The sequence below is a fragment of the Vicugna pacos genome, chromosome 12 (assembly GCF_048564905.1).
Source record: "Vicugna pacos chromosome 12, VicPac4, whole genome shotgun sequence".
In the NCBI taxonomy this organism is placed as follows: domain Eukaryota; kingdom Metazoa; phylum Chordata; class Mammalia; order Artiodactyla; family Camelidae; genus Vicugna; species Vicugna pacos.
The window spans coordinates 9,142,760-9,166,237 of NC_132998.1; the positions used below are offsets into that span (position 1 = coordinate 9,142,760).

Sequence of the window (23,478 nt, forward strand, 5' to 3'; positions counted from 1 at the left end):
ATCCTTTTGACATCATGCACTCCTGTTACACGTTCTAACATCTGCAATTATTACATTGATGTCCTTTTCACATGTGGGGGCTGTATTGCCCCACCCACGCTGACTGCAGAGAGCCGAGCCAACATAGCTTGCTGTGTGTTGGATCCTTCAAAGGGTAGAGTTATGCACACACAACAGTGGTCACTCAGTAAATGCCAAATGATACCTAAGCAAGATGAACCAATTTGCATTCTCCAAAGGCCCTATTCCCCAGCCCTCCCAATTATTTTTAGTTCTCTCCACTAAATCTCCAAGTTTTCCATGTCTCTTTAAAGTCACTGTGTCCAAAGAATAAAAAGAAGCTGAAGAAGGTTCCGAAGATAACAATGAGGAAAAGACAATCAAATTATCCCAGAGAAGGGAGGGCTGTGTAAAGTCCAAACAGCCTTCCCTAATGGAAGCTGGCAAAAAAGGGAATCAACTTCAAATTCCTATCACTTGGTAAAAGCTGGAATGAGGGAGCAGTGGAGTTTGAGCATCTGCCTTTCAGGAGATCTCAAAGAAAACAAGCCTTTCCTGCACGTCTGGGGGAATCAGAGTCCTCCACAGAGGCAGGCAAGAGATCAGGGCAATTGATAAAGAACTCTGAGTCAGAACATACCAGAAAATCGATAAGTCAGAAGTTTCCACCAGCATGTTCTCCACTGAGTCCAGCATCCGGGAGTGAAAGACAATGAGGTTCATCACCTTGGCTAAGTCAGGGTTCTCGTGCAGATGCAGGGGAGCCTTAGCCACGCTGGTGTATGCCTGTGGTTGGGGTTGGGGAAAGAGTAGAGAAACACAAGATAAATGAAAAGGACTCTCAGCCTTGAGACAGTCTGGCTGGGGTTTGTACTGTCCAGTCAGCAGTTTTCAGTGTTGAGTCACTCCATACAGCAGAGCTCAGGAGTTAAAGGGAGAAGGGATCGTGAGGGAGAAAAAACCTTGAGAATGGGGGACCATTAACAGGAACAGACCTACCTGCAGACGGAACCAGTCCAGCCTCAGTCCAGAAAACTCAAATTTCTCTCCATTATCAACTGTAAGAGAAACAGCAGTTTAAAAGGAACTAGTAAAACAGCACCTCTATCCAACTGCATGGAATGCGAGAGGCTCTTCAAAGTCATCTTGACCCATTCCCTGGCTCGAGAGATCAATATTTCTAGAAAAAACAAGATGTTCACCCTCACATATACTCTTCCTTCTTCACTTCCCCCCTGTTACCTTGTTTGGGATTTAGAGAGGAGAGAGTACTGACGAATGAGGACATTATGATGGACTCCTCCTCAGGACACACAGACAGGTTCTAAAAGAGAAGGGGGAGTTACCGTCAAAGGGGCATAAGTTCCACCAGGAGGGAAACGAGGACCACAAGTCTCAGTCAGTGTATGAAGGTAGAAAGAATTGCGAAGGGCCATGAATAGAGAGAAGGAGCCTCGCAAGACACAGACGAAACTTCCTTACTTCCCTGCCATGCTAACACCCAACCGCCATTTATTTTTCTCTCCTATTTCTATGCAGCCTCAGTTGGGGAAAAACTGCTCAGATTATTAGTCTTTTTTTTCTTAAACAAATGTAGAGGGGAAAATTGGGCTTTTTGATACACAATCTACAGAGCATGAGATTCAGCCAGGGTGGCCCTCAGGGAAAAATGACCAGGAATCACCCTGAAATTCCCAAAGTATCACCAATTAAACATACTTGAATGATGTCACTGAGCACAAGAGCATCAAATCTGGCCAGGTACTGAAGGTGGTATTGCTGTATCACCTTGATGTGTCTTCGGACCAGAGCCCGAATCTCTTCCAACAAGAAAAGCAGTTCTGCAATGCTCCTACAAGGTCGAGGATGAGAAGAGATGTACAAGACTGAAAATGTGTACCGAGACAAAGACAGTGACAACAGGGCAGAAACCGTAACCTCCCGAGGTCATTTCATGCCCCCCCATCCCTTTTCCCAATCCATCTAAGGTCAGGAATCTTAACCACGCCAGGTACTAACGAGTCAGCATAGTCCTCTGGTGTCTTTGTCTTGGTGACATTTTCTGTGTGGCGAACCAGCCAAGTGACCTCATCACGAATGAAGGACAGGGCCATGAAAGCAAAAAGGGCCTAAGGAGGGGATAGGGACTATGAGAATTTTCTACTTTAAAAATGGATTTCAAAGCACAGAGAAAACTATCAAGAAAATATACATACAGATACAATTGTGTAGCCACACCAACAATACTGTCCAATGCTAAACACAAAAACCCACCAAAAACTATCTGACAAGAACCAGACATGTATATATGTTGACACTGGCTCACAGTCAATATCCCCTTATCAAATTAAATTTTAGAAATATTTACTAGGTATGTATGTGTTTTTTAAAAAAAAAGCAAGCTCTGTCTTCAATTAGTTCACTCTCAAATACAGGATGAGACAAGTACACAAATAGCTATAACATATGATATACTGTAATAGTACCCCAAAAAAGAGATACAAAAAGCTTTAGGGTACTCCAAGAAGAGTCAAGGGAATTAACATATACAAATACAAATAGATCACAAAAATTCAGAAATGCAAAAACTCGAATGCCAAGCCACCTCCCACATAGGAGCCTTTTATCACTGGACATCATCCCCCTCCCAGCAGTTCTTTCTCTTGCCTTGGGACCCAGCAGTCCTGGCTCATCAGTCAACACAGATTCCAGCTCTTTCACAGCCACCCTCAGAAACTGGCGTCGTTGAGAATGAAACTGGCCACTGAAGAAAGAAAGTGGAAACTCGAGAATACTGCCTCTCCTAGGCTTAAATCCTCCGAAGGCAGTGCGGAAGAGCTGCATTTAGGAAGGGGTGTCAGCCAGAAGGAGGGCTCAGTGCTAGTTAGACTCAGTAAGGAAGCACAAGGATCTGGGGCAGCAGCAAGTTCTGGGGTTGAGACGATAAGGCTGGAGAGAAACTGCGGTGGCTGAGTGAGAACACAGGTCAGGAGAGAGTGCTGCTCCATCCCCTCTCGAGAGCTCACTCCCCACCTTTACCTGTTGGTGATCGCGTGTTCCTTGCTCTCCTTTATGTCGGCCACTCGCTTGCCATACCTGCGGATTGACACAAGCACAGCAAGGTCGGCCACACCACCGGTTGGAGGCCTTGTCCCACCTCCCCAGTCCTCACAGATTCCCAACTACAGCCTGAGGGGAGCATGGGCAGTACTCACCACCAGGATCTTTCCAAACCCCCCTTTTCACCCTGGCCTGTTAACAAGAGACTCAGAGAACTTAAGAGATTATCTAGTTGCCGTCATTAATCGGCAAATAAAACAATACCTAGGGAAGAGCAGTGACTTGCCCACGGTCACGTAGGGTTTTAATGGCAAAGCTGGGACTAGATGTCTTGTCCTGTGCTCCTGCCTTGACACCTTCAAGCCAAGTCCTTCCAGGTTTGAGGAAAATACATGAAGTGGCTTATAAATACGACCCAGACCCTGCTCTCTAGTAGAAGTAGCTACTCCAGCTCTACCCTGGGTCCTACTCCCAGCCACCTCCTCTTGGAATTTAAGCTTATTCCTTTGTCACTTTCCTTCTCCACTGGTTTATTCTCTTCTCCCAACACGTAAGTTCAAAACCTCCCTTATTCTAAAAGGATCCTAGCTTGAGCCCGAGAATCTGATGAACTTTGTCCATTTTCCCACATCACTGAACTCCTCCAGAGAGACAGCCCTACTTTTTTCCACCTCCCCTTTCACTGATCCTTGAAGCCCATATAACCTTGGATACTAAGCAAACTGCTCTAAGTCACCATGAACTTTTGAATCACCAGATTCGATGGCCTTTTCAACGTCCTTTGTTTGCCTGTAATATTTGACTCTCCTGATCATATTTCTTTCTTTCTGCTAGTGATCCAAAAGTCCCACATTACTTTCGGCTCTGTGTTCTCTATGTCTTCTCTTGTCCTGCATCTGTTGCCACCACACCAGTTGAATTTATAACCTTTCACTTTCCTTCTCCGAACCACCCCTTTATTGAGCTTAGCACAAAATCAGAACAATTAGAGTTGGAAAGTATCTTAATTAACTCAGGATCCAACTCCACAGCATTCCTGGTAGGTAATTATTTCATCCTCTACATGGTACGATGGAAAGCAAGAGGATTAAGAATCAAAAAACCTGGAATTATTTTCTAATTCCATCTCTTATTAACTGAGTGATACTGAAACTGAGCTTCCATTTTCTCATTTATGAAGAAAGATATTAACACTTACACCTCAGTATAAGTAACACAAAGATTAAATCTTTATGTCAAAGAACTCCCTAAACTATAAATCTTATATGTTAGTTTTATTGTTAGTGAAGGGGAACTGAACACCTTCAAATATCCCTTCCATTCCTTAGAAGTAGTAATCATTAGGACGTTTTTCTATATATTTCTATCTATCTACCTCCTGTAACTTCTAATTATTAGTCTTAGATTACTCTCTCTTAAATCTGGAAATGACTTTTTAACGATAATACTCAGTTGTTGAGAGCATAAGGAATAAGTTTTCTCATACACTGTAGATAATACATCTGTTTGGAGAGCAACTGGGCAAGAGCTATTACACTTTGAAATAAGCATACCCTTTACCCAGCAATCCCACTTCTGAGAATTTACCCTCTAGAAATGTTCACAAAGAGGGGGAGGGTATAGCTCAGTGGTAGAGCACATGCTTAGCATGCACAAGGTCCTGGGTTCAGTCTCAGGCACCTCCATTAAAAACTAAATAAATAAATAAACCTAATTACTTCGCCTCCAGCAAAAAAAGAAAGAAAGAAAAAGAAATGCTCACAAAGATATAAGTCTAAGGATGTTCATTACAACATCATTTGTAATGGCCTTTTTTTAAGTGAGGGAAAGAGTTCAAACGTCCATCAACAGTGGACTGAGTAAATAAATTATGTTACAACAATATAATGAAATACTATTTGACTGTTAAAAATAGTAAGTTTCTATAGACTGATATGCAAAGATATCCAAAACACAGTAAGTTTAAAAAAAAGCAAACTTCAGAATATAATATAGAATGGGGATCCATTGCTTATATAAGGCTGAAAATACATGCACATTTTTACATGTTTACATGTGTACAGACAAGCATCTGGAAAACATACAGCAAACTATTCTGGGAGGTGAGACTGCAGTCAAGTTCCACTTTGTATTTTTTACATTTCTGGTGTTCATTTTACAGCTACAAAAAATAATATATTTGACCCCTTCCTTAATCCCACACCTCGTCACTATAGCTTTCTCTCTATTCTTCCCTTCACAGTCAAACTTCCTGAAAGAGTTACTTACTAAATTCCCTACCTCCTATTTGCTCCTAAACCCAATGCAACCCAGGTTTCAACCTCAGCACTCACCTGAAGTTGTCCACAAGAAGGACACTAAGACCATCTGTAGAGCCAAATTCAATGAACATCTTCCAGTCCTCATTGTATCTGATCTCTCAGCATCATCTGACATAGATAACTGGTCCTTCCTTCTTGGTATGTCTTCTTCCCTTGCCTTCTGGTATCGCTCTTCTTCACCTCTCACTGATTTCTCTGCCTCTGCTAGCCCTTAAACATCAGCGTTCCCATCAGAGGTTTTATCCCACTCTCTTTTCACTTTACATGTTCTCCGTGAGTAATCTCGCCTACTCCCATGGCTTGAATTACCATTTCAGCAATCTTACCTGAATCCAGATCTTGCTCTTAAGTTCCAGAAGCACAAAGTAAAAAGTCTAACGCACATCTATCTCCAGTGTTCTACAAACACTTCAAATTCAATCTGCTCAAAACTGAATTCACCACCTTTCCCTGACAAACTAGCTTTTATCACATGTTCTCTATCTTCAGGAATACCAAGTGACCATTCTGGAAACCCCGACTTCATCCTCAGTTCCTCCTAATTTGCTCAATTAATCTCTGCCTCTAGTTTTTTCCATCTAACTTCTTTTCTTCCCTGCAGCCAGAGTGATTTTTTTCCTAAAATGCAAATATGATCTTACCACTTCCCTATTTAAAATTACTCATTGACCTCCCTATCCTTCTTAGGGAAGGCTCAAACTCCACGGCAGGACACACAAGGCCCCAGCTTACCTCTCCAAATCAGTCTCCGAAGACAGCCCCACTTTTGTAACCTAGGCTATATGAATTTCTTAGAACTTGCCATGCTCCCTCTTGCCTTGAAATCTTGTTAGTTTCTCTGCCTAGAATATCTTCCTCTGCCTTAAGCAACTCCCCTGCCTTTCCATCTTCACTCACACACACACACACACACACACACACACACACACACACACACACTTCACCCGTTTAATTCTTCAGGTCTATCTGTCTCCAGGTTTTTCTGGATCCTCCAAGGCCAGTTTAAGTATCCTTCTAAATGCTAGCATTTTTCATTTAAACATCATAATCCCTTATTATATCACAACAGTTTGCCTATTTTTCACCAATCTGTAAGCTCTTTGAGAGCAGAGACTCTGTCTTTTTTTTATTTAATAAGCACATATCTAGCATTTACAATGTACCAGGTACTTTTCTATGGGCTTTATAGTCACTCTTTCATTCCTCATAACAACCCTATGAGGTAGGTCATAGGAAAGTACTATTATTATTTCTAGATAAAGAAATTGAGGCATGGCATGGAGAAGTTAAATAACTTGCCCAAGATGACACAGCCAGTAAGTGGTAGAGCTGGAATTCAAACCCAGGTAGTCCGGTTTCAGAGCCCATGATCTTAATTTCTATATTGTCTTATTAATTAATGTATCCCTAAAACCCAGGGAAGGGCCTAGTAAATACTATGTATTCAATAAATATTTCTTCAATAATCAGAATTAATCCTTAACACACGTACTTGGGACACTTATGGAGGCTAGAAAAGGATGTCAGGAGGAGCTAAAAATCCCTGAAGATTAGTATGGCTCTCATGGCTCACCCTTTCAAACTGCTGAACAGGTCCTCAGTGACCTTGTGCACCTGCAGCACATCCTCCCGGATGAGGGTGATGTACAGGGAGCCCTGCAGACACAGCTTCCACAGCTTCTGGCACTGGCTGTTGGAGTTGAGGCACCCATGACAAAGAAGAAACCCAACTGGAGGTGGGTAAAACAGTGCAGAGGAAGACTCTGAGAACTTGATATCCATGTAACATGCTGCTATATGTATCTGTTCCCACCTCATTCCACAAAACTTACTGATAATCCAGCGCTCCATCACTTCCACAGACAGGTACTCACAGGCCATCTATGAAAAGAGAGGTAGAGATGGTTAAGCAGTTATTTAACTAGGTCTACGCCAAAGACTAAGGCAGTCAAGGCAAGGGCAGTCAAGCGAGAATTTGAGTATCAAAATCAACTTTTATTTTACCAGACTGGATCAGGGTACTCTGATAAGCCAGTATCTGGGAACCCTGATAATAACAGAGCTGAGGCACTGGAAGTAGAGTAAAGCCAAAAGAATATAGTTGAGAGAGAGAAAAAAAAAGGACTTTGGGCTAGAAGTCAGGGCAAACAAGAGGTTTAACATAACTTCTCCTCAAGAGTTCATGAGAGCAATACTCAGAATCCCCTCCTTAGGATTCTTTTACCACATAAGGTATAAATCACTCTTCTGGTGCATCCCATTCATCTTGTAACATCAGTTTTATTTTTATGACTACATGGTGTATCTCCCCAACTAGACTATAAATTCTTTGAAACAAAAACCTTGGGTCAATACTGGTTGAATAAAAACACTTGTTAATTAATTGACATCTATGCTCAAGTTCCTGCTGCGCTGAATAGGTGCCTAATGACTCAGTTTCATCCATTCATTCATTCTATGAACATTTATTAAATTCCTTCTATGGGCAGGCACACATTAATCCTGGTCCAAAGAAAAGCTCCAACCCAACCATGACTTTTTTAGCTACAAGAGGTGATCCACCAAGAGGCATGTCCTGGAAGAGAGCTAAAGCGCTCCTAGGGCTGATATTTCCTGGGAAGAAGCACCCTGTACAGAGACAGCATTGGAAAGAGAATGTTTCCATTGACAACAGGAAAAGGGAACTCACTGTGTCTGAGCCAGCAGGGTTAATCATGGCTGCGGGGGTGCCGATGAGACTTAGAAGCTGGGCACTGCGCCACTGCTCAGCCCCCTGGTTCCTTCGGACAAAGAGGAAGTGCAAAGAGAGGAGGGCTCCACTCACAGCCTGTAGGGGAAAGCAAGTTAATCTGTAACGTCAATGATGAGGACAACATACTTCTACCTGAGCAATTCTCCACTCTCTCAAGAGACTTGCCTTTGTGTGAGGCCCAAACTCCTCTGTCAGCTTCTTCAGAGGGTGGTCATACTCCAAGACCATCTGTCCCAGACGGGCAAAACTGGGGTCACTGGAAGAAAGCATACGAAAGAGAAGTCACAGCCCTCCTTTAAACATGACGTAAATGTTCATGTTTGCATATAGGATAAAGATGTGTGCGAGGGCTGGCCTTCTTTTCCATCTCCAAAGATACCAAACTGTGAGTTACATATATAGATAACCCATTCCAGGCCCAGGTATTCTAAGCTATCGTAGACCACATAATTTTGGGCCGGTCCATGAATGTTTCTTCCTTATAAGCACCCAAAATAGGGTCTGACACATGATACGTACTCTATAAATTCACGTTGATTAGGTATAAACCAAGTTATAAATCAAATTTGTTACAAATCAAGTAATATGGCTGGACCTAAAACTGTATACAACCCAAAAGGATATACAATACACATATTCAAAGCGTATGTGTAAGTCACGTGCCTAGGTATTCATGTAGGCGCGTGGGAATACACATCGTACACAGAACAATGTGCCACAGCCCACTCTGATCCCTCTGGTCTTCACTTTATCAGCCTCTAAATACTTTTATTTGCACTAATGGAAAGGCAAAGAATTGTAGATAATCCAAAATCCATTTACATTTGACTTTGAATGTATTATCATATATTACTTACCTCTAATGGCTTTAACCTTACTAATATTATTCTTACCAATACTAAAAAGAATTTTCCTTGCCTTTTGCAATAACCTGAAAAGCAGAGTGGCAGCCAGTCGAGGATTAAAAACTGATCAGAGACAGTGTAAAACGGATAATCCACTAGCAGATATTCAAGATTTAAGTATTCATAAAAGTGCACTTGTTGGTGTATGCCCTTATGAGTATTCGGAATTGTTTTATTTTGCCTGGGTCATCATGTAGATTACAGATTCTCACATGAGAAAATATGCCATTTATTTCCTTGTATCCCCTTTACTTCATAACACCTTGTATGAGGTTCTTCATCCTGTATATCCCAACTCACCCATGTCCGTGCAGCATCTCAAGCGCACAATTGTACATGCCAATGAGTATCCGTCGGTCTTCAATCCGTGACAGAAGTAAAATAACTGAGGTGTAAGTCACTATCAAGTCCAGGTAACTCCGAGTAAAGTCAAAGTTGAGATTCTACAAAGAAAATACATAGGAACCCAAAAACAGCAAGGCCAATTAATCCCTACTTCCCCAAACATTCCAGACAGTGCCAAACAGACTCTGAAAGTGCCTATTTAGAAGGAGAAACTGACAGGATTGCAAATTCAGAAGGAGAAAATTGGAACAAAAGTCAGGAGCTAAAAGTGAGCTCAAGACATAAAGAGACCAGGAAATAAGGCAGCATTTGGGGGTTGGAGGAGGTAGAATAGGAACATTTTTGTGTACATATTACATTAAATAAATGATATTGCAGGCCTGCTTAACATGTAAATACACTTTACTTTTTACAGGAGAATTATAGCCCTGGAATTAATATCCATTCATTGATTATATAGTATTCATCATGTATAATATTACAGTCCCAGAGAAATAGACATTCCTCCAGTCCCATCTCACCCCACACTGTCCAAACAGAGACCACTTCTGTGGCTCTAGGATAGAATAGAACTGCAAGGAATCTTACGATATCAAAATGGCACTGGCAGGCATCAATGGTGTTGAGAAGTTCATATACGTGATCCTGGGGGTAGAATTGGAGATGAGAATGAATAAAGAATAAAAAGATGATGACATGTTCTACCAGAATTTGAGGGAAAGGCTTCTCTCCCTTGGAGGTCCCAGAGAGCCACAGAATAACCTAAGGGAGGCCTGCTGAGCAGAGGGGGCGGCTCCTCAGTAAGCTGTCAGTGGGTCCCTGGGAGGCTACCCTGCCAGATGCCCATGTCTCCAGAGGCACAAGTCATCACTACATTCTGCACACTTTCCTTGATCTTATCACTCCAGTGCCCTCTTCCTTCACAAAAAAAGTCCACAAAATGAAGATCTGACAGACTCTAAAATATCAAAAATCAGACCTGTTTTTAATGATGAATCCCAAAGTCAGTCTGTTCTCAGAATCCATCTCCTGTTCTCAAAAGTTAATTAACAAATGGGAATAGTACCCAACTTTCTATACATTTCTATTTACTGATTACCTACTATGTGTTAAATAGTAAGTAATTTGCACATATTTCATTTAACCCTCATTCTAGTGTAAGAGGGATTATTTTTCTTTTCATACATAATTTTACCTACATAAATATACAGTTTCATTGTGTACAGTTCCCTCTGCCCACATCAGCACCCACCCTACATGCTGCCTAACCCTCAGGTAAACCAGTTTAATAACCTGGTTTGTCTTTCTTCTTTATTTTCACCCTATTTATATAATCTTATTCAGATAGACAGGGAGAAAAAGAGAGTGAGGGGTTTTTTTGATCAGCATTTATATTATAAAATTGACATACTACACCATTCATATTCATTTTACTTTTCTTATTAACCTTACCTGCTAAAAGTCCTCAAGTCATCTGGTGGAGTACAATGCACTTTCTTTTAATGGCTGCCTAATAGCCAATTCATTCAGCCTTTTTCCCACTGATGAGTATTTTGCTTTGTTCCAATTCCTGGCCCTATCCTCTGCATATCAGTACTTTCATTTCTACACAAGTGGAACTGCTAGGTCAAAGAGTATGTGTATATTTTTTATTTTTAAAATATGTTGCCAAAAGATTTGAACAGCCACTTTATAATAAAAAAAATGAAAATGACCAATAAGCACATGAAAAGATGCTCAATAATATTAGCCATCAAGGAACTGCAAATTAAAACCACAAGAAGATACCACTACATCCCCATTACAATGACTAAAATTTAAGCCTGATAATAGCAAGTGTTGATGAGAACGTGCAGCAACTGCAACACTAGTATATGGCTGATGGGAAGGGAAAATGGAACAATGACTTTTGAAAAATGTTTGGCAATTTCTAACAAAATTAAACATATATTTACCATATATGTATTAGCAATTCAACTTCTACATTATTTATGTAAGTGAAATGAAAAATATGCCCTACAAGGATTTGTGCTCAAATGTGCTCAAATAGCAACTTATGCATACTGGCCCAAAACTGGACACAAACCCAAAGTCCATCAACAGGTAAATGGCTAACCAGATTGTATCCATACAATGAACTAGTGCTCAGCAAAAATAGAAAACGAATCACAGATACAGGAAATATAAACAAATCTGAAAAACATGCTGAATGAGAGAAGCCAGACACAAAAGAAGACATGCTGCACAGATTCTAATTACATACATGAACCTCGAAAAGAGAAAAATCTCATCTGGAAAGCCGATCAGTGGCTGCCTGGGGCCAGGAGTTGGGGGTACACGGACTGACCGAAGTAAAAAAGGCACAGGGAGACTCTGGATTGATGGAAATTTTCTATACTTTGTGGCGGTTGTTACACAGATATATACATTTGTCGCACTTATCGAATGTATGGGGAAAAAATGTTTCCAAGTTATCTTCTCCAAAAGATTGTGTATAAATTAACACATGGGGAAAACTGGGGCTAAGAGCAGTCAAGAAACTCACTGAAGATCCCAAAGTCAGTAAGGAAAAGTACCAGAATTAGAACCCAGAGCCCATGATCTTCTGTCTATACTACACGACCTCAAGACCTCTGTCTAGGTCTATGCTGCCTCCTTTGCTGGGAGGGCCTTTCTACAACTCCTTCCTGCAACCCAATTCCCAAGGGGTATAAATGAGGTTTGTTTTCAGCCATTAGCCAGTGTCACTATACAGGTCTTTACTATGAAGACAAGAATCAGAAGGGAATGGATTTAACATTCTTGGCCTATTACTTAATTATATGCTAAACACTGAGCTAGATGTTTCCAATGTGTTATCTCACTTAATTCTCACAAATATCTCATGCAGTAAATCTTATTTCCCCATTTTATAGATAAAGAAACTGGTATTCGAAGAGTTTCTTGTCTAAAGTCATACAGTTTGTAAGTGATAAAGCTGAGATTTGAAACCAGGTCTGTCTGATTCAGAGCCTACCTACTTTACAGTGCACAATATCTCAGTCTCTACTTTCCTTCCAGCCCTAAATAAGCCATACTAAATGCCCTGGGCTCAGAATTTTACCACTGGAGCAATCAGAAGGTATCCTAAAATCTCCTTTGGATTCCAGCTTTTCCTAGTAAGAGAACTTTTTATATGCTTCCAGCATACTTTCTACTACCTCCACTAGTGCCTACCTTCTTCCTAACCACTACTAATTAGTAACCTCTGGCCTGACCCTCCTTCAAACTTTACAGTCTTTCAAGTTCCCACTTCTCTCTTCATTGTGTGATCTGATGAATGGCCTGGATTAGCTCCCTAGGGTATATGCAGGACACCCAAGGCAGGGACCTATGCTCCTCTATCATCTGAAGAAATACTATAATACCATCACAAACTTAGATTGCTCAGATGACTAAAATTTGTATTATTTCTTGAATACATAAATAATACATGTTCATTGCAGGAAATTAGAAGAATACAAACAGTTTTAATTAGTTTTTAAAGCCACTCATAATCTCACCATATATAGAAGTTCCATGCATTTTGATCTATGTAAATACACATTTCAGGGACATCTCCTGTCTTAAGCTGCATTGTAATTTGCTTTTACACTAAAGAACATGTGAAGAACACTTTTCTGTGCCAATTAATATAAATGTATGTCATCTTAATAGTTGTATAATGTTCATTTACAGACATATACTCTGAACTTTTAACTAAACCTCTATTTACCTGATATATTAATCATTAAGTTGTCACTATCATAAATAACGCAAGAGTACATTCTGCTACATATACTTTTGTGCTTCTATCTGACTGTTTCCTGTTTCCAAATTTCTAGAATTAGAATTGTTACATTAAAAAGTATGTATTTTTAAGACTTTTGAAACACCATATTAATCTGCCTTCCAAAAACATTGCACTGAATAATTTTTTACAGTTTATGTTTACAAAAATAGTACATGCTCATTGTTTAAAACACAAATAAAATATCATCCATGTATTATGCTACTAAACACTGTTAACAATTAGACAAATTCATATTAAGGGATAGTCTGAAAAATAACTAGTCTGGATTCTTCAGAAAGGTCAAAAAAAATAAGGCCGGGAACTATTCTAGATTATAAAGACTAAAGAGATGTGACAAAGAGATGTGACACCATAAGTTCAGTGTCTGACCCTTCAGACAACTAAAGCAATGTGAATATGGGCTATGTATTAACTGTACCATTGCAGCAATGTTACATTTCCTCAGCACAATTTAACTGTATTGGGGTTATATAAGAAAATATTTTTGTGCTTAGCAGATCTATGCCAAGGTATTCAGGCAGAGAAATGTCACGATATCTGCAACTAATTCAAATGGTTCAAAATAACAAAGCTAAGCAAACATGGAAAAATATTAAAAATTAGGAGATCCAGGGGGGAGAGCGGAACAATACTCACTGTATTATTCCTGGAATTTTTCAGTAGACTTGTAATAAAATATTGGGGAATAATACTTAAAAATTTTAACTCAAATAATACAAAAGTATATAGTGAAATAAATTAAAGCCAATCACAATAATCCACCCCCAAAAGCAGGTGCTTTTCAACAGCTTAATGTATAATATTCCAAATCTTTCCTATGTTTACACTAATACCATGTGTATATAAGTTTATGTATCTTTTAAAGCAAAAATATAATCGTATCAAACATTATTCTGCAACTCACTTTCATTTAGCAATACAACTTAGATTCTTCCAAATCAATATAACTTATTTTTTCAAAAAATAGTAATAAGGAGCATAAATGAACATCCAAACACTGGGGACCTGGGCTAGAGAGAGCTCACCCGAAATTCCATGACATCCACAAACGACTGGTAGTAATTGGTGAGGAATCTAATTATCTCAGATTTTTCCCGATGTACTGGTCCTAAATGTTGCTGAGAGAAACATAAAACAAAATAAAAAACACAAAATAAGGAAACAAGAGATCAAAGCAGCCCAAGAAGAACAAGGGTTATACCTAAAACAGTCTTAAAGAGGGTTAAAATACACTGACAGAGGGAGCTGGAAAATCTTCGAACTTGGAAGGTCTTTAAACAGGATATTTCTGTCTAGGTAGGATGGTTGCATGTGATCTTGACTAGATACAGAGTATGAAATGAGAGGAAATTTCAAAGTCTCTTTCAGCCAAAGAGGTTTACTACTTACATGAAAGTCAAAAGAAGCAGAATGAGAAGATGCTACAGCTAAGATAGTAAGAAATCTAGGGCTATTATTTAATAAATGAGAAGTAAAGGATATGCCACTAGACACATAATTCAAAGACAATAAGCAAGAAAACGCTGAGTGGGAAACAACTGTAAAATATACGCAACTGCTGGGTTCACAGAGCTTTCTTTCTCCATAAAAACAAAGGGTTCTTGCGAATCTTACAATGAAGGGGCAACGCTTTGCTGCAGACACCCTAGGAGAACCCCAACTTGTCACAGAATTCTCAAGACTACAGCAACCTGAAGCCCTGTGGTTGAGCCTAGGAAAACTGAAAGAAGGCTACTCCATCCCCTGCCAAATTCAAAGACAGGCACACAAAAGCGAGTCTGAACCCTCCAAGCATAGAGTTATTTCAGAGAAAGGAGAGAAGAGGGATGGCATTCTCACCGTGCTGTTTCGGATATCTATGTTGGGAAATTTCTTGTTGATGAACTTGAGAGATGATTCCATGGACTTCTCCAGTAAGAAAGGAGGCTTGGATTTGGGGTCCGAACAAGTCTGCACAGACAAATTACACTATATTTCAACCCTTTCTCCTGCTCCTCAGAAACATACCTCTTTCCTGCACTATGCATTCTCACACTATCTCTCTAGGGAAAGGGGATCTGGGAATGAACTATAAAAGCGGAGCGTAGGTCAGCAACAAGTTCCAGGACATGAAGCCAACTATCAGAAGAGCTAAACAGACTGGGCATGTCGTTTTGCTGGGTAAAGCTTAATGCCTGCTTGGCCCCAGCACAAAGAGGAAGCTCTCTCCCCACCCCTCAGCCGAAGCCGGAAGGAGTAAGAAAAGCAGCTGCTCAGAAGCTACACTTTGTGGGAGACCCAGTGTCACAACTCTGTCCATTATATAAGCATCTCATCCCGAAGGGCATTCATAGGGTACACGGGGGCAGAGAAACCGTGTTCCCAGTGATTTGTTTTATTACGAAATGCACAAAGGCCCTCCCCCTAAGTCCCCTATTTTCTCTTCCAGAAACTCCTCACTCCAACCCGTCTTTATCTCTTAGCTCCGCCAGGCTCAGCTCCTAGCCCGTCTCTTGCCACCAGCTTCTCCCAATTTCACGGTTCCTATCCTAAACACGCACATGTATGACCACAGCAAGAACTGTCTCAGACTCTAAGTACTTCAGAAGGAACCTACTCTTTTATTTTAATCCAAATATCATATCTATTTTTTCCCTTTAGGGAAAGTACTTCCACTCTAAAAGGTTTTGCCAGAGACCCAATTCTGGGTATCGTCAGAATGTGGGGGATCAGCACTAAACAATAAGACCCAGAATTCTAGACCCAAGTGATTCGAAACAGTTATTTCCCATCCCACCTCTACCTCCACACCCAGCAGGAAGCAGACACTCTTGTTGGGGTGAGAATCATACTAAGGAAGGGGGAAACCCTGGGGGAAAAAAAAAACCTCCCCTTCTGCCTGCCAGCACTGGTTGTCCTATATAATCCGAGTGACTGAAGGCCAGTTAAACCAGTGGGAAAGAGGAGGGAGTCTGGCTGGATCTACTGGCCTCAGGGTTCCCTGTCGTACTGTTGCTGGAATAATTAGTACTAGCCCAGATGGTCACGCTTACCTTTTTGATGTTATACATTCGGATGAGAACGCCCTGACCTCGATCATTTAGGATGGTGAGCTTCTCTGCTAGTTTATGCTGGTAGGCAGAGGTCAAAGACATGATGGCCACCGAGAGAAAGGAGCATCCAGAGAGCAGTGCCTGATCTCCCCAAACACTTTCAGCTTGGGTGGTGACACCCTCTGGGCGGAGGGGCCCAGCCTGGTTGGTGTACTGGTCTTCCTGTCGCCTCTACCATTGGCTCATGGGTGAAAGCAGTCATTACCACTCACAGGCCCTCAGACTCTTCTGTGCTTCCTCTTGCACACTCAGCAGGGGAGACTTCCTCTTTCTAGCTGTGCAGCATTTTTGGTAAGACTGTGAAATAGGTGGAGGTGGGGGAGAGGGGCAGGCTTTCAAGGCTCTTACCCTTCCACTAGTGTCCTATATAAACCAGATAAAGTATCAGCCACCCCACTCCTGCACACCTTTATACTTTCCCTCTTTAATATCCCCATCAAGAATGCCTGAGTTATTTTCTCCTGAACCTTGGGCCCATCCACCTTTTAGGACCCAGATCAAATCCCAACTCCTCCAAATTACCCCATTCAGTGTCAAACAGTATATATAACATTGAATTCCTTGTCATGTTATTAAGTACATGTTTTATCTCCCCAACTACAGCATAACAAGCTCCTTCAGGAATTATATCTAATACTTCTTTACATTCCTCACAAATGCTCTAGCATAGTGGTTCTCAAAGTGTGGTCACATCAGTATCACCTGGAAACTTACCAGACATGCAAATTCTCAGACCTACTGAATCCAAAGCTCTGGGGTAAGGTCACCATGCTGTTTCAACAAGCCCTCCAGGTAACTCCAATGCTCTCTCAGGTTTGAGAACCACTGCATATGTACAATGATTCTTAAAGGTGCTTGAGAAACTGAGATTGATCCCTATCTCCTGAGATTCGGGATTGGTAGGTCTGCAGTGGGGTCTAGAAGTCTGCATTAACAAGTACCCTAGGAGGTTTTGGTGCAAATGCTCCATCAGACACGTGTTGAGAAACACTGATCTAGAACACCACCTCTTGGATATAGTAGCCACTCAATAAATATGCTGATTTATTTGTTGAGTTATTAAGACTAAACTGGGAAACAGTCCCCATGAAGAACAACCAAATTAACTGAGATTAACAAGGGGAAACTAATAATAGACTTTAAATCTTAGAAGACTAGATTAATTTTAGTACTAAAATATTCTTGCCATTCCAAGTTAGGTCTTAACTCCCTAACTCAAGAAAACTAACTAACTCACTTTGAAGCTTCTTTGAAGATAAAAAGCAGAAAGTCCTCAGACAATTCTAAATCAAACAGGATTATCTTCATATCTACCTTCTTTCCAATACCTTTTCAAAGAAACAAGAAGATGGCATGAAATTTCAACTATCTCTAAGGTAGACTTTGCATTTTTGGAAAATAGAATCTGCCTTCCAGTTTATTTACTATTATTGAGACCCTGGAAGAATATGGGCCTAGCATAAGGCGATTTGGCCCTGAATATTTGAATTACCACCTGCTGTTACCAAAGCAACCCAGGTTCTACTAAAGAGATCTGTGAGGTTTCTGCTGGTCTTTCACCTTGATGGGGGGAATAAAGGGCGGGCAGGAAGACGCTAACATCTAGGGAGCTGAGCAGCGGCATAGCAGCAGCCTCCTTATGGGTGAGTACAGTTCCCACTGGATCTTTCTCACTTGCATTTCTTATCCTCGTCCTGAAAATTTTGTTGAAGAATCTTGTTTTCTGCTGTCCCCTAATATGTACTCCTCAACCTAGTGGGGACCATGTTCTTGGTCTACTGTGGATGTCCTATGTTCATTTCTGCCTTTCTCATTTATATATGCTTTCCCTCTTGCTGGCCCAAATCCTAGTCGATCTTCTGGATCTAGCTCAAATAGTACCAAGTCCAGCCCCTGATAAACTCCTATAGCACTTGGTCTAGGGCACATATTTGACATCTAAATTAGCTTTCCTCTTTAATTGCCCATTTCATATTATACTGCCACCCCAGGTGAACTGTAAGATTGCTGGAGCCTATAAACACTTATTTGCCATACTTGGCATATGGGAAAAGCCTACATTTTGGCATCAGATGGAATTTTGGGCTCAAAAGTAGATATGTATGAGACTTAAGACTTAGCGGCTAGGAGCCTAGGTTCTGGAAACAGACAGCTTGAGTTCACATCCCAGCTTTATCATTTGGCAGCTCTGATCCAGTTTCCCTGTCTGTAAAATGGAGACAATATTGATAATAGTTTCTATCTCTTGGGGATATTGTGTGTGTGTTAAATAAGTTACTGCATGTAAAGTGATGATCCCGTTATTTACTATGTACCAGGTACTTTAAGTGCTTGACATGTATTACATCAAATAACATTAATAATGATATTCAAACACTTACTAGCTTTGTAACTCTAGGCTATCACCACTGAGCTGGTTTTCTAACTATACAATGGTGGTAATCTATCATACAACTGTAATTATATGACATGGTGTATGTATATATTTGGCTCAAGCCTTGGTCCACTGGATTAGGACGGCCAAAAATAAATTTTTGATTTTTTTTAGCATGAAGTGAGCATATGTTGCTTTCTATAGAATTCTATTTAGCACCCTATAAAGAAAAAGGCCAGGTTTAAAGATGAGACTAATCTTGCCAAGAGGTCATCTTTAGAGAGACTTCATTGGAAACATTATGCAGCAGTTCCTGCTGGAAACTGGAGGAACCCCTCTAAGGGCAGTTTAATTACCCCAGAGCAGGGTCTAGTAACCCTGGTTACAAATCAAAATCCCCTGTAGAACTCTTTTAAAGCCACAGTTAGCCAGACTCCATTTGCAAAGATTCTAGTGAAGGGGCATAGCTCAGTGGTAGAGTATATGCCCAGCACACCTGAGGTCCTGGGTTCAATCCCCAGTACCTCCATCAAAATTAATAAACAAACACAATTACCTGCCCCCTCCCCCCCCCCAAAAAAAGCAAAGATTCTAAACCAACAGTTTTGGAGTGGGGTCAAAGGCTCTGTCACTTTAAGACTACTCAGTGATTCTCATACACATCTAGGACAGAGAACCACTTCTCAAGACTTAACTATGACATCAAAAATGTCCAAACCTCTGAGAAGCCATAGAACATACAGAGGGAGAAGAGGAATTGAGTAGCTTGAACAGAAAGCTGATCCGTATCACTCGAGTGTAAGGTACTATGCCTTCTCTTTCAACAAACTTCAGCTATTTTCCTTGTTTTGCCTTACAGGACTGTCCTCCTCTTCAAGTGACACTTCCCTTCAGATTCTTGAGAGACACTGCTTCAAGAATAAGGTAGGTCTAAAGAGCCTTTAGACTAGGTTTAAGTGTCAAGCTAGCATCAAGGCTGGAATACTCTTGCCAAGTCTAACATGTATTAAACCAAATGGCTTCCATTATAGTCTTGGCCTCCCTACATGGGATGCTCAGCTATCCATAATGTCACCAATTCTTGAGGCTTACTCGGAATCACCCTTTGTTTATGAAGACTAGCCTTATCAGTCCAATCAAATGTCATACATTTCTAGGCCACTGGCTAAAAATAAGAGTTTGGGGTTATCTGAAAACTACATTTAAGTATTAAAGCTCTTTTCCCATTATCTTTAAGAATCTAAAGACAGCTATGCAATGTTGGATTATACTACAGCCTTTATATTCAGAGAGCCAATTCACTTCATAATAAATGTTCATGGCTCTAATATAATCATTAATATGCACTGTAAGCTTTAAAAAAAATAAATAACACCTTGGCTTGTGTTCCTGAAAGACACCTGAGTCTAAATCCCTGGACTTAATCACATAAATGCCCTCAGGAAAGTCTGACATTTAACAGTCTAGTTCTGTGCCCTTTGTCTATGCTCTAGGCATGATGCAAAGTAGAATTGAAATGGGCTATTCTAGGCCCTTTTCTATCCCTACTGCTTATGCCAGTCTTCCTTGATCTTTTCTCCCCCCTATCAGACCGTGCTGTCTCTGCTTTGCAGAAATCTCAGCTGTAGCTGTTGCCTGGAAACTTGGAAGTCATTGAAGTGAATGTCTGCGATGATAGCTAAAGACAGCTAGCCAAAAGGGAAAGTAGGCCTCCTATTGGCAGTAAAATGCGGCAGATTTGAGCCGGTACATTCTTAGTTCACTCCTAGGAGTCTTCCTATGTTAATAACTACAACTTTAGAGATTTCAGACTGGCATTCTCAGACAATTATAACATAGCCTGAACTTGAACATGGTAATGTTCATTCTTCCAAATCCCTCTCCCCAAAAGTGGCTACACTGATCTATCTGACAAGTAGCATCCTTGTCTGGCAAAGAGCTTAATTTAGACAGGTTGGGTGAAGAGGAGGAAGGGAGCGATGCTGAACAGTAAAGGAACCAGCTGCCCCAGCCTTGCTTTCGCCAGCACTCAAGCTTATGGTGTTAAACTTCATCTTACCCCACTTTCATGAATTTCCCAAGGAATCCTGCCTGTTTATTTAATAATTGGAGGGCAAAAAGCTACTTAAAGCAAGCTTTCAGACTAAAAATTATGTACAAATGTTAATTTTTGGTCTCCCAAGGCATATAAGCAGTGAATTTGTCCTATCATCCTATTATCTGACTGGCTAGGTTTATCCAAAACTTTAGTTTAGTTACCCAAAACTTTCACAGGTATGACTTCAGACCCTGATATCTTTCACAGCTCTTTTTCTCTGAGAACAGAAAATAGGCCTATGCCAAGATTACCTGATCTTAAATGTCAATATTTTCTTCATCAACCCATGGTTCCTGCTACTTAGGCTTCATGGAGCCAGAAGCCTTAGAAATATGTCCTTATGACCCAAACCACAGGATGCTAGCCAGCAGGTTACAGTACCACCTAGCATCATGTAGAAAGGTAAGTTTTCCTGATAAGAACTATTAAGTCACTGGAAGGAGAAAAACATGCTAAGTATATAAAAGATTAAAGACTTAAAAAAAAAAAAAAAGAACAAACTTCTGACCTGGAAGTTCTTAATTTTGGAACATGGTATGTCTTCAGCATTTCCAGAAAGGAATGGAGGGTGAAATAGAGTTAAAACCTAATAGCCATTTAACAAGAACTTTTTCCTTTTCGAAAAATCCAAAGACAGCTACAAAGATGGCTAACTGTAAATATAATGCTTGTCATGTGGTCCCAATCAAAAGGCTCAAAGAACATGAGGCTGTATCAACAGAACTGCTATTGATGATAATAAATTTCTTTACTTGAGGGACGGATAAGTAGAGTCAAGTTCTATTGCCTGCCCCGCACCTCCGTATTCCATAGCTACTGGAAACCTTAGCCAAATGAAAGGAATGAAAAGCCAAAGGAAGTTTCTACTCTGCTTCTCTAACTTCTGGTCTGCTTTATTTCAGAGCCATTTAATCTTCTAAAGGTTGTTTCTCCAAGTTTCAAACCAAATGAAAAACTTTCTAATGCTGCCAATCAGATTCCTGACCCTGATGTCTGGAGCATAGGTAAGCAACAGTGGGAGGGTGAACACAGTCCTAAGTGAAGGCTGGACTCTAAGCCCTCTATAGCTAATAAGCACTGCAACCCTGAAGTAATTAACTCTTAATACTCCTCCCACAAAATCTGTCACCAAAACAATCAGAAGAGTAAATCTGAGAATTTCATCTGTCTCTGGAGAGGCAATCCAGTAAAAAAGGAGTCTAATTAAAATCTAAATTCACTTACAACAGCTAAAAGATTCTTATCTTATCAATACCTAGTCACTTTCCACAGAAAAAATTACCGGTATAAACTGAAACTTGTAATCTGGAAGGTTGGGATTTGTCCTATCTCAAGTGATATCCTTTCTCTAAGCTGCAGCACAGTATGTTGGAGAACTCACTAGCTTTTCCGTCAGATTTAGGTTCAACTAGCTGCTTTGGCTTTCAGGAAAGATACTTCTCAAACACATATTCCTCATTTATAAAAGGAATAATATCTACCTCATAAGGTAGATTAATATTGAATAAAGATGTATGTGTGTGTTAGAGCAATGCAGGCTCTTGTAATAGATAAAGTTCAAATTGTGTTAATATTCTGATTTAACACAGCAGAAGTTTCCTTGTCTACAATTCAGTGCAAGTATTCTGTGGGGGTGGTGATTCAAGAACACAGGGTCTTTCCTAACTCTTGACTGTCACCTTCCACACCTGGCTTCCCAAGCAGCCACAAAAAGAGAATAAGGAAGGTACAGCTGCCTCTTAACCACCTCAGCCTAGAAGAGAATACTTTCACTCACTTCTCATTGGCAAAAACTAGTTACATGACCATGCCAATCTAATGGAGGCAGGTTGACTGGCAGAGCAACTCCACTTTCCAGCAACAACTGTGGAAGGGAGACTCAAATCTCTGCTGCCAGCTAGCCTTCCCTGCAATATAAAAATGCCTAGTACTTGTGTTACTTCTTCCTCCTTTGCTTCTTTCCAGATAACACACATCATTCTCCTTTATTTGTCCTTAAGACATTTGCTCCAAAAATGCTGTTTTGTGAAAGGTAAGATAAATCATCTTATACAAGTTATTGGAATAGAGAGCAGAATACCTTTAAGTTGGGCTGGCCACTAGATCATAGGCATGGCAGATGCCTAAGATTCAATTACAGATTTTAAAAGAGCTATATTCACAGGCTCAGAGTATTTCCATTTCTTCTCTCACGCTCCACTTATGACTTTAATCCATCAAGAACTTGATTACACATGGTTCTCAATTCTGCATAAGATTTTCAAGGAATAAAAAACCCATTCCTAAAGCTATGAAAGGGAAAGAATTAATATACTCTACATGAACCAGGTCAGGATCTCCAAACACACAAGCTTGAAGGGCACAGCCAAGAGTTACAGGAGCCATCAGTGGAGTTCCCCACCACATACATAGTGGGGAGGGAAAGTGCAAAGGAACTATATAAAACAGAAGCTAGCACAAAACCAATAATTCCTATTCTGACATGTAGTGATAAACTGTTTTTGATAAAATAATCTTTAATCTCCCAGAATGGTTATCTAATTCTCTAGTTCTGATTTCCAGCTAACTTTCCTCCTTTGATCATCTCCTACAGTGACTCAAAAGACATTAAAAAGAGACTATGGATGATAAACATCCTAACCACCAGAAGTCCTGGAGAAATGGTAGAGTAATTTTTTAAGTATCTTAACATCATTTTT

General features: G+C 40.4%; 1 protein-coding gene across 2 annotated transcripts in view; it reads right to left on the reverse strand.

The window, feature by feature from the left end:
• The window catches only part of NCKAP1L (NCK associated protein 1 like), a 52,697-nt gene that overhangs the window by 22,803 nt on the left and 6,416 nt on the right, over window positions 1-23,478 (reverse strand). Inside the window, exons 1-17 of one of the 2 annotated variants that reach the window (XM_015238204.3) lie at window positions 17,545-17,564; window positions 16,248-16,604; window positions 15,055-15,165; window positions 14,241-14,333; window positions 9,972-10,028; window positions 9,339-9,481; window positions 8,299-8,389; window positions 8,071-8,208; window positions 7,214-7,262; window positions 6,955-7,111; window positions 3,040-3,096; window positions 2,668-2,764; window positions 2,020-2,129; window positions 1,720-1,852; window positions 1,243-1,324; window positions 1,000-1,058; window positions 641-786 (exon numbers count right to left, since the gene is read on the reverse strand). In XM_015238204.3, coding sequence (XP_015093690.2) covers window positions 641-786; window positions 1,000-1,058; window positions 1,243-1,324; window positions 1,720-1,852; window positions 2,020-2,129; window positions 2,668-2,764; window positions 3,040-3,096; window positions 6,955-7,111; window positions 7,214-7,262; window positions 8,071-8,208; window positions 8,299-8,389; window positions 9,339-9,481; window positions 9,972-10,028; window positions 14,241-14,333; window positions 15,055-15,165; window positions 16,248-16,349 — 1,625 coding nt within the window. In that variant the 5' untranslated portion in view covers window positions 16,350-16,604; window positions 17,545-17,564. Of the gene's footprint in view, window positions 1-640; window positions 787-999; window positions 1,059-1,242; window positions 1,325-1,719; window positions 1,853-2,019; window positions 2,130-2,667; window positions 2,765-3,039; window positions 3,097-6,954; window positions 7,112-7,213; window positions 7,263-8,070; window positions 8,209-8,298; window positions 8,390-9,338; window positions 9,482-9,971; window positions 10,029-14,240; window positions 14,334-15,054; window positions 15,166-16,247; window positions 16,605-17,544; window positions 17,565-23,478 lie in introns of those variants that run through there. The other variant, XM_072972693.1, reaches the window with a different exon arrangement.